At 45.9% G+C, this 11,932-nt stretch overlaps 1 protein-coding gene across 2 annotated transcripts; it reads left to right on the forward strand.

The window, feature by feature from the left end:
* The first annotated feature begins 203 nt into the window (after positions 1–203).
* On the forward strand, positions 204–11,715 carry LOC108050876 (homeotic protein spalt-major). Of its 2 annotated transcripts, none has more exons than XM_017132777.2 (4): positions 204–748; positions 5,918–9,750; positions 9,880–9,960; positions 10,248–11,715. In XM_017132777.2, exons 1-4 carry the CDS (start codon positions 598–600, stop codon positions 10,275–10,277), a joined length of 4,095 nt encoding a protein of 1,364 aa, XP_016988266.2. In that variant the 5' UTR covers positions 204–597; the 3' UTR covers positions 10,278–11,715. The 2 variants fall into 2 exon arrangements, with proteins under 2 accessions (XP_016988266.2, XP_044315798.1); XM_044459863.1 differs by having other exon boundaries at positions 9,880–9,956.
* The last annotated feature ends 217 nt before the right edge of the window (positions 11,716–11,932 follow it).

Below are 11,932 nucleotides of genomic sequence, written 5' to 3' on the forward strand. Positions count from 1 at the left end.
ATAATATGAAATGCGAGCGGGAGAGCGTGGCGTGTGTGCGTGCGTGCGAGTGTGAGTGAGCATAAGGTGGGTTGGCTGAATGATTGTCAGGATGTAATAACGCACACACACACACACACGCGCGCAAACCGGTCCGCTCACGAAGTCAGCCGAAAAAAGCCGAGCGGTTCGAACATCGAGGTCTGGCGGGCTGTTATTGTTTGTGTCATTCGTGTTTGGACGCGCGTTGCTGAACGTTCGCAGCGAGCACTCGATTTCTCTCAGTGCCGCATCCCGGCCCACGTTGCGTATGCGTAACGCGCACAGTTTCAACAGCGAGTTTTCCTTAAGTGCCGCGAAAATTCCACAAACGATGACAATCAACGGGCAGCTATAGTTTGGCCACCAGCTAAACACGATAAATAAATTAAACACGCGCAAAGGCCAGCGGTAATACGCGTTTCCCACTGCCGACGGCAAAACACAAGTGTTGAAAAGTTATTTTACCCCTTTAAAAAAAAAACCAAAAGAAAAACAAAGTGCAATGATCAAGCAAAGTTAAAATATATCAAAAAAAACAAAACACACACCGCAAAAGTGCTAGAAAAAGTTCTCTTGATGAAAAATCACCTGTCCAACGTTTTGTGTGCGATGCGTAGTGACTTCAAGGATAATCACCAGGAGACCATCAATAAAATGATACAATTTGGTACAGTGAAATATGGCATTGTCAAACAGCTGAAGGATCGCGCTCGCAGCGCCGACAAAGGTGAGCGGAAACCAATCCATTTAATAGGAAATAGTACATTTTTAAATACTGAGTCCCGCTAAAAAGCAATACCAAAAACATTATCTTTGACTGTTGCCAAAAATGAAATGCCTTAAATCGTTTTTGACATAATTGAAATTTCTAATAGACAAAAAATTCGTTTTTTTTGGAGACGAGACAAGGAAATATAAAACAAACAGTTTGGCGGCTGCCTTTTATATTTTGTTATCCTATTTGTCATTTGTAAAAGAATTTAACAAAAAAAAAAAGCAAGATATTAGAAAGTATTTTCCAATCAGCGGAACCTAAAACAAATTTTGAAAGCATTTTCCCATTTTAATGCAAAACTAAACCATTTAAAATTGGTTAACAAATTTGTCATTATTGTTTCTTTTGTCCAACTTAACTTCTTGAATTTCTTTAACAAAGAGTTTGGGCCCTAAGCGTTTTCCATTTGGCTGATAAGAATACGAAATGGAAACAACACTTTTGATCAAACATTAATAATTGTGGCATCAGACAGAAAAGTCGTAGGCGATTTAAATATGTTTTAAGTTTGAGTATAGCTTATCAGGTCTTTAAAAATGGTGAATACCAATTTAGAAACTTATGGCTGCGAAACGTAACGTATGCACCAGTTTTCCCCTCGATTATATGGTAAATTTATACATATAAACAATATTTCTTCGGTTTTGCATTTCCAGTTTCTGATTTGATTTAATTTGAACGTTAACGCTGCCATTGGCTAGCCCCCTCGATCCCCTTTCCAAGCTTGTGTTTTATGATAAATCAAAAATCGATTTCGTTTTAATGGAGCAACGATATGATTTAAATATGGCTTCGGCTCATTTTATATAGAAGAATTAAATTTTGAGAAAGGCAAAAAAATGAGTTTGTCGGTGGTGTTATGTTTATTTTTTGGAGGCCTTTCGGCAGGCGTGTTTCTTTAATTGGTTTTGAAAGCTTCGATATTTAAAGATTTGCATGCCAGCGAACTTAATTATATTTATTGAATTTTTGAGGCTGGTGAGTAAAGCCAATTTTACGACTGAAGGAAGTGAGGCAATATTGGTTATAACATTTTCAAAAATATAATTATTCAAGTTTTCTTTATTTATATTTTTTAGTGCCTTTTGTAAAAGGGAGCGTTTGTCATGTTTAAAAATATTTTCAATGAAGTGATACTTTATTTGAAAATTGTTCATCGAAATATACATAGTTTTTTTCTTTCGATTTTATTTCCCAAACCCTGTGTGTATATGTATATTGAAACTCACATAAGCGCTTTATATCCATAATTACAAATGAGTTCACATTAAATTTTGAAAATTGCTGCCCATAAGCTTTAAAAAGGTGATAAACATTTTGCCTGTGTGCGTAAAGATGAGGATATTTTTTCTTTTTATCAATTTGTTTGGCGCGGTTTTTATTTATACACCGCATATGATGGCATATAGGTATATAACTTGTGTATTCGTGTGTGATGTTGCTGCTGCTTCGGGCATTAATAAATGTTAACTCATTAGTACGGTATAATAAATTAAATTAATATCGCAAAAAATGAAAATCGAAGCAGATTTGCAGTGAGTTGGCGCTTGTTTCCATATGATTTACAGTCAAGTTAAAAATAATACGGAGACTATGTAACGCAGGAAAAAATGTCTTTATAAATAGATTATTTTTAAAAAGTATATTCATCTTATTTAAGTTGGTTAATGCACTTACTTCTTTTTTCACATTATTTTTTTGGTTATAAATTGAGGTAATCATGGAAAGTAACAAGTCTTCAATAAGAAACCAACATTTTTTTTAAAGTAATGGTAATTTTCTTATTAGACGTTCTTTGCAGTAATATTAAGACTTTTTATGTTTTTATTAATGCATGTGCGAAAAGGTTTAATACATGAGTCCCTATTATTCTTCACATGTCTGTATGTGGACTTTATATTATTTCAGTCGGTTCAAAGCTAATTCTGTGAATATGGAAATGCTCATCAATTTGTGTCGCTTTACTTTGTAATCGAAGTTGCGCTCGCATAATTTAATGACATGAATTATTTAATCATTTGTATTTATGCGATTTTCCTTTTTTGATACAAAGTCTTTTATATAAATGTGTGCCTAAATCTTTAATTAAATTTCTGTGCTGACCTATGGCAGCAAATCCGATCAGAACGGACTTGGATATATTATTCAATTATGGCGCACAATCGATTTGCCTCCGTTCTTTTTAGATCGCGTACTTTATTTAGTTTATTCGCATTTCTTTTTTGATTTTGCATTTTCCAATTGGCTAAACATTTTTTTTCAACTCAGGCCAGCGAGCTCACGGTTGGTTCGCAGCGATTTGCATATTGAATATGATGATGGAATAATTGAAAGTCAGCCCAGAACAAAAGTCGAGGCGTATGCAAAAGTCAGTGCTAGAGGAATGAACTGAAAAATGTCGAGGTAGAGGTACGATTCCAAGGAGATTTTGAGTTCAGCACACAGAAAGAAAAAATTCTAAAGATATTCGATATCTAAGAAAATTTATAAAAAAAATTAAGTACCATTAGCAAGTGTACTTTCTATTTTAGCTTTGTTTATATTCCTTAAAAGTTTTTGTCCCATCGACTGTATTTTATGTTACAATTTTTGTTTAAATACATTTAAAGTTGCTTTTGCTCTTTTGGGGAGTTCATTAAAAAATAAATTTAAATGGCTTATCTTTCCTTTAATTATCCTTTCATATTCCTAAAAATAAATGTATTTCATTTAAATTACTGTACCAGTTCTTACTATCCCAAGCTCGAGTAAAAAATTGATTTGCTGAAAGCTTAGATAAACCAAAACAAAATTTATTTGCGGCGAAATATTGTTGAAAATATTTGAACACATAAAGTGCTGAAAAGTTGACATTGGTTAATGACTTGATGGACAGAGTGGGTTAGCAATTATGAGTATTTAAGGGCGGGGGAAGGCGGTCAAAAATACTTTGCAATCGCTTTAGACGAGGGATTTATTCACTTTAGTTGCGCACGAGGAGCGAGAATAATTCATTCGAATTTAGCCAACAGACGCGGCCGAATTTATGGCTTGACTTAATCCACCTTTAAACTTGCGCGATTTAATTTATATAGAAGCGGTTTGTGTGTTTCAACAATGGGAAATATAATTTCGTCTCGTTTCACAATTTCATATTTATTTATCTGGCAGATACAGAGCGCTCGGGGCGGAATGAACCTAGCCAGTTGTCAGTAGAACAAAATACGATTGTGGTAGACAAAAAATAAATCTTTAAACGGCTCACCAACTCGCACACACTCGGTGGCACATGAGGCCCAATCGGTGTATATATAGACTTAGTTAAATGTTTGGATATTTTGTTTTGGGCGCCCACGCGTCCGAGGAACTAAAATACGGCAAACTAAAAATCGAAATCGAATCGGGGACTAAGGCAATGGCCTCAGGCGGGGCAATATCTCCCTGTCTTTGGGGCAACACCAACTCAATAAACAAGCTGCGTTTATTGTTATTGTAAATTTAACAATTTTATTACCAATTGCAAAATGACTTAACCATGTTCGAGACAATTTTATGTTCGTCATAATTGGAAGTTGTTTTGTTTTTCGTGTTGCGCGCCGCCGTCGCTGCCTGAAAGGTTTATGGCAGCATTATATTTAATTTCAATTAATTAAAATACACTTCAGTTATCGGCAATCATAATCATAACTCCTCGGCCAGGCGGTTTCGTTTTTGAACTGCAATTGCAGGCCGAAAACGAAATCGACAAAAAGCGCCTTTAATTGAATCTCAGGCGGCCCAAAAAAGAACTTCAAAATTAATTCGCCTCCAAAAAGTAATAATACAAATAATATTAATGCGATCGATATGCAAATGGCGCTGATAGTCTCCAGGCGCTCTATCTGCATATCTTTTTGTACTCGCCATCCATGTATCTGTATCTGTATCTGTGTATCTTTTGTGGACAAAAACAGAAACAGAAAACAGAAAACTCGCCCAACTCGTTTGATTTGTGCAGAAATATGTTTTATTATATATATCGAACGAGTGTGGCCCCAGTTCGTTGGCTCTGACTTATCATAAATTATATTTTATGTGCGTGTGCGGCAAAAGTTGCCGGTGTTGCTGTTGCTGTTAATGTGGATGTTGCTGGTGGACCAATCTTTGACTTGGTTTGCTTTTTAGGCTCGCCGCGATTAATTAGTCAGAGGCACTGGACCAGGCCAAACGGCTGTCAACTGCTTTCTCCCCTTGGACAGCTCACCTGGCAACAAGTGAGCATCGCATCAGTCGGCCAGCAGCAACATCAGCAGCAGCAGCAGCAGCAGCAGCAACAGCAACACGAGCAGCAGCAACAATTGCAACTGCCAGCGATCGACTTGGAGACTAATTGTGGGCTGAAAAAAATAAAACAAAAAAACAGCTGCGGCTGAGGGAAAAGGAGAGAGAACACATGCTTCAACAAGAAATGTAATTGCATTCAGTTGGCAGCAGCAGCAGCAGCAGCAACTAGCAGCAACATCCCCACACCCGCCAGCAACTTCAACGCATTGCAATGAACAATTGCCGGCGATTAAGTCATATGCAGCAGGGGCGGAGGGGGCGGCGGGGGGCGGTTAACAGGTAGTTGAGTTATCGGGAAATGGGCAGCAATCTCAACCAGCCTCTGACTATTTTGGACCTACTCCAACTGCATCCTATGGGCTTCTTTGGTATACACAGAAAATCTTATGATAATCACTGCCAACTACGTACAAAACAAATATAACACTTTGCAAAGAATTTATTTTAAATTGTAAAACAATTTCATATTATATATAATTATTTAACTAGCTACGGTTTCATGTGTTATATAAGATTTATTTCAATTAATTGCGAGTGAAAATAAAACATTTTGTGCCGTTTGGCTTAAGGCAAAAATCAGCACTTTTATAGTTTTCAGTAATATTTAACATACAATTTTTGTAGTTTTTTAACAGTGTACAACATTAGGAAAAATGAAAGGAAATGTATTTTAACTAAAATGTATTGATTGATATGACTTGAAAGTTATTATGATCCATGTTTTCTCCGTTTTGAAAAAGTTGTTATTTGCTGTGCTTTAATAATTTTATTGCCGAGGAAACCCAATTAATTGAGAAATGCTTTTTTCCGTTCTTGCAGACACCGGTAGCGATCAGGAGGAGAATGGTGGCTGCTCGCCACTGACCACGGCCACCACCACGGCCAGTCCCAGCCGGAGTCCCGAGCCGGAGGAGGAGCAGCACGAGGAGCAGGAGCACCAGATCGACCAGAAAACAGAGGTAAAATCAGAGATTGAGCCCGTGGAGGATAACAACAACCGGGTGGCGATGACGAAGCCGAGTTCCGAGGAGCGGGAGCCGAATGCCAGTGGCTCCATGCCCAGTTCCCCGGTGGCGGAGGCCAGTGCGGAGGAGGCGGCCACCGAGAGGGCTTCGGAGAAGGAGAAGGACATCGAGGTGGATGTGGAGATGCCCGACGAGGCGCCGCCCAACAGTGTGGTGCCCCCTGCCCCGGAGGTGACCCTACCAGGAGCGGCCGGAGCTCCGGTCACCCTGGAGGCCATCCAGAACATGCAGATGGCCATTGCCCAGTTCGCGGCCAAGACCATTGCGAATGGCTCGAATGGAGCGGACAACGAGGCGGCCATGAAGCAGTTGGCCTTCCTGCAGCAAACGCTCTTCAATCTGCAGCAGCAGCAGCTCTTCCAAATCCAGCTGATCCAGCAGCTCCAGTCGCAGCTGGCCCTCAACCAGGCCAAGCAGGAGGAGGACCTCGAGGAGGAGCAGGACCAGGAGCAGGAGCAGGACCAGGAGCAGGAAACGGACACGTACGAGGAGGAGGAGCGCATTGCCGACATGGAGCTGCGCCAGAAGGCGGAGGCCAGGATGGCGGAGGCCAAGGCGCGTCAGCACCTGATAAACGCGGGTGTCCCGCTGCGGGAGTCCACCGGTTCACCAGCGGAATCGCTGAAGAGAAGGCGGGAGCAGGACCACGAGGCGCAGCCTAATCGCAGAGCGAGCCTGGAGGCCACTCACAAGGAGGACTCCGCACTGGATGCGCTGGCCAAGCTGAAGGAAATGGAGAACACTCCCCTGCCCTTCGGCTCCGACCTGGCCTCCAGCATCATCACCCACCACGACGATCTGCCCGAGCCGAACTCCCTGGACTTGCTGCAGAAGCGCGCCCAGGAGGTGCTCGACTCGGCCTCGCAGGGCATCCTGGCCAACAGCATGGCGGATGACTTCGCCTTCGGGGAGAAGGCGGGCGAGGGAAAGGGTCGCAACGAGCCGTTCTTCAAGCACCGCTGCAGGTACTGCGGCAAGGTCTTCGGCTCGGACTCGGCGCTCCAGATCCACATCAGGTCGCACACTGGCGAGCGGCCCTTCAAGTGCAACGTGTGCGGCAGCAGGTTCACCACCAAGGGCAACCTGAAGGTCCACTTCCAACGGCATGCGCAGAAGTTCCCCCACGTGCCCATGAACGCCACGCCCATTCCCGAGCACATGGACAAGTTCCATCCGCCGCTGCTCGATCAGATGTCGCCCACGGACAGTTCGCCCACCCACTCGCCGGCCCCGCCCCCACTGGGCTCCGCCCCCGCCTCCTTTCCGCCCGCCTTCCCCGGCCTGCAGAACCTCTACCGTCCGCCCATGGAGATCCTCAAGAGCCTGGGAGCGGCCGCCCCACACCAGTTCTTCCCGCAGGACCTGCCCACGGATCTGAGGAAGCCATCGCCGCACCTGGAGGAGGATGAGTCGACGGTGCCGGTGAAGAACGAGCCCATGGAGGAGGAGAAGGATCAGCGGGAGGAGCGCGAGGAGGAGAATGCGGAGTGCTCCGAACCAGAGCCAGAACCTCTGCCCCTGGAGGTTCGCATCAAGGAAGAGCGGGTGGAGGAGGAGCAGGAGCAGGCTAAGGAGGAGGATCACCGCACTGAGCCGCGAAGGACACCCTCTCCGTCGCAGCAGGACCGCTCCCCCCATCACCACCCCCACCACCATCAGCACCACCACCACCACCGCCACAGCCACTTGGGCTACCCACCGGTGGTGCAGCCCATCCAACCGGCTGCCCTGATGCACCCACAACCCTCGCCGGGCTCCCAATCCCACCTGGACCACCTGCCCACTCCGGGACAGCTGCCACCTCGCGAGGATTACTTCGCCGATCGCTTCCCCCTCAACTTCACCACCGCCAAGACCCTGTCCCCCGAGCACCACTCGCCGGTGAGATCGCCTGCGGGAGGAGCCCTGCCCCCGGGAGTGCCGCCCCCGCACCACCACCCCCACCACATGGCCCGGTCGCCGTTCTTCAATCCCATCAAGCACGAGATGGCCGCCCTGCTGCCACGCCCCCACAGCAACGACAACTCGTGGGAGAACTTCATCGAGGTGTCGAACACCTGCGAGACCATGAAGCTGAAGGAGCTGATGAAGAACAAGAAGATCAGCGACCCCAACCAGTGCGTGGTCTGCGACCGGGTGCTGTCCTGCAAGAGTGCCCTCCAGATGCACTACCGCACGCACACCGGTGAGCGGCCCTTCAAGTGCCGCATCTGCGGCAGGGCCTTCACCACCAAGGGCAACCTGAAGACCCACATGGCGGTGCACAAGATCCGTCCGCCGATGCGCAACTTCCACCAGTGCCCCGTCTGCCACAAGAAGTACTCCAATGCGCTGGTCCTGCAGCAGCACATCCGGCTGCACACCGGCGAGCCCACAGATCTCACGCCGGAGCAGATCCAGGCGGCCGAGATCCGGGACCCGCCGCCCTCGATGATGCCGGGTCACTTCATGAACCCGTTCGCGGCGGCGGCCTTTCACTTTGGCGCCCTGCCAGGAGGACCAGGTGGTCCGCCCGGGCCCAATCATGGAGCCCACAACGGAGCCCTGGGCTCCGAGTCCTCGCAGGGGGATCTGGACGATAACATGGACTGCGGCGAGGACTACGACGACGATGTCTCCTCGGAGCACCTGTCGAACAGCCATCTGGAGCAGGAGGGCGACAGACCCCGCTCCGGAGACGACTTCAAGTCGCTGTTGTTCGAGCAGAAGCTGAGGATTGATGCCACGGGAGTGGTGAACACGAATCCCGTGAGACCGCGCTCCTCCGCCTCCAGTCACGGCCACTCGGTGGGCTCCACCTCGGCGCCCACCTCGCCCAGCGTGCACCCCTCCTCGCACCAGGTGCCCAAGCCCAGCTCATCGCCCGCCCGATCGGAGGCTTCCCAGGGAGCTCTGGATCTTACGCCCCGGGCGGCGCCCACCTCCAGTTCCAGTTCGCGATCGCCACTGCCGAAGGAGAAGCCAGCCAGTCCGCCCAGCCTGCCTAGGAGTCCCAGCGGTCCCGCTGGCCATGGCCCCCCTTCTCTGCTCACCTCCCCCCTGCCGCCCACCGTGGGCATTGATTGCCTGCCACCTGGACTGCAGCACCACTTGCAGCAGCAGCACCAGCACCTGATGCAGCAACAGGCGGCAGTGGCAGCGGCTGCGGCGGCCCAGCACCATCACCACCAACAGATGGCGGCACTGCACCAGCACCAGGAGCAACTGCGTCGCGAGGCTGCAGAGGCGCAGCAGAAGGCCGCAGCAGCGGCGGCAGCAGCAGCAGTGGCCCAGCGGCAGAGTCCGCCGGAGCGGACCAATCAGCGGCAGGAGGCGGGACCCGGAGCGGGACCACCGCCCAATCCGATGATGGGCGCCCGCCCCCCCTTCGGCATGTTCCCCAACCTGCCGCTCTTCCCGCCCGCCACCACCCAGAACATGTGCAATGCCATGAACCAGATCGCCCAGTCCGTGATGCCGGCGGCACCTTTCAACCCACTGGCGCTGAGCGGGGTGCGCGGCAGCACCACCTGCGGCATCTGCTACAAGACATTCCCCTGCCACTCGGCGCTGGAGATCCACTACAGGAGCCACACCAAGGAGCGGCCCTTCAAGTGCAACATCTGCGATCGCGGCTTCACAACCAAGGTGAGTTACCTATACCTATAGCACTATGGAAGTTATTTGGGGGGTTTGCAAATGGGGATTACGCTTAGACAGAATAATTTAAACCAAAATTCTGATGAAAAATTTCCCTTTTTTCGTTAAATTTTCCAGGGCAACCTGAAGCAACACATGCTAACTCATAAAATCCGCGACATGGAGCAAGAGACCTTCAGAAATCGTGCCGTAAAGTATGTAAGTCTTCCAATCATCCCCATCCCATTCCAATCCAACCTATCCCAATCCTCTATTTTGTTTTTTTATTGGTCTTAATAACTGGGAAAGAATAGTCTTAAAAGTCATCATCAAACTTTGGCACTTTTTCTTTTGTGGGAATTTTAATTTTATATTCTTATTTGCTACCGATAAGCAACCCACCAAATCCCTTAACAACCCATAATCATCTCTATATAAGCCCCCCAAAACAATCAATTCACTTTTACTAACCAAACTTTTCCCTTTTTTGCTCTCTTTCATTTTAGATGAGTGAGTGGAACGATGATCGCGAATAAGTAAACACTCGACACTAGCACGATTACGATCAATATCGCTGGCCGGCGATCAAGATCACTTGGCTAGAAATAAAAGGACTCAGACTCAGTCAAGATGCAATCGATTCTCGCAACCAAATGATCTCAAGATTTAGAGCGAAATGAGAGGGGAAGAGGCGGTGACTCTGGTGAAGATCAGTCGTGTACACAAATCTTTATATTTATAAATTGTTGCCCACAAAAATATTATTTGATTGTTGTTCCGAATGAAAAGTGAAAAGTTTCCAACTGCAAACGGGCTGATCCATAATCGATTGCCCCGAGCACTTTCATAAACAATTTTTTATGATCTGGCGCGTTCGCGGAGAAATCCGCTGAATACACGATCACCAATACTAAAGGAGGGATCATGAAACGTATCCAAAGATGCATCAAAAGCGATTTGTGTTCCAGCTATGCGAAAGTAAAGTCGAATGCCGAAAGACCTGGAAGTAAAAATTGAAGGTGGAACCAAAGGCTGCTTGGTATTGAGAGACTGATAGCGTTTCATGTTCCACAAAACTAAGAACGGATCCAAAAATAAGAATGGATCCGAGGCAGCTGAAGCAGAGAGTGAAGGCGTAGTAAAATCAAAATTCGAATTTAAAGCAAATCTTAAGGTATATGCTAATATAACTATAATAGGTACCTAAGCGAGACATGTGTACATACGTATAGATATATATATATGATATATGATAACCAAACCACTCACAGACACACGCATACGCATACATGTTAATAATCTATTTGGAATGTGCAATAATATGACATGCTATAAATTTAGATGCGAACGCCGAGCGCAGGCTTTTGTTTCCTACTACTCGTAAATTAGATTTATTTTCCACTTATTGTACATACTTCCTACACACATACACACATAATTAATATTAAACACACATTTCGAAATCCAAACGCTTTGCTTTCGAGAATGGGTTAGGAATAAAAATGGAAAAAATTAAAAAAATATATATGAGAAATTGTGATATTAAATGTAAAAAAAAAAAGAAATACAAATTACGGTTGCGGTGGCCACGGGGGAAACCCATTCGAAGCCCCGGCAAAATGCTTTCCATATCACAGATGAAAGAACCACAAAAGATATCTAACATTCATAGTTAATTTAGTTGTTAGCCGAGGGGACCATCCCCGACCCACAAACACACAGAAACACACCCACACACCTAATTTCACTTCATTGGAAGGATTAACCCTAGTGCTAAGTAAGTCTATGAGCGATCGTACACGTATTGATTACCACAATTAAATTATACACGGGTTCGAATGTATCCCACTCTGTTCGTAAGCATAAGCATAGTCTCATAATTTATTACGCAAGCCCAAGCAAAAAACAAAACTAAGAAAAATGCAAATAAAAGTGAATCTATTGAGAAGAACAAATAAATATATGTATTTAAGTTATGAAAAATTAATAAACCATCTTCGAGTTTTCTTTCGGGTCGCATCTCCCCTAAAAGGTTTATCTCGATCGGGGTTCTGGGAAAACCCGAAAACGATTTCCGAGATTTTTCGTGGTAACAGATTGGACCGACTGCAATAAAAACAAGACAGAACGCTATAGTCGGGTGCCCCGACTATCAGATACCCGTTACTCAAGTAAAGGGAGTGCGAGGGAG

Source organism: Drosophila rhopaloa, unplaced genomic scaffold, assembly GCF_018152115.1.
Source record: "Drosophila rhopaloa isolate 14029-0021.01 unplaced genomic scaffold, ASM1815211v1 contig_2, whole genome shotgun sequence".
Lineage (NCBI taxonomy): Eukaryota > Metazoa > Arthropoda > Insecta > Diptera > Drosophilidae > Drosophila > Drosophila rhopaloa.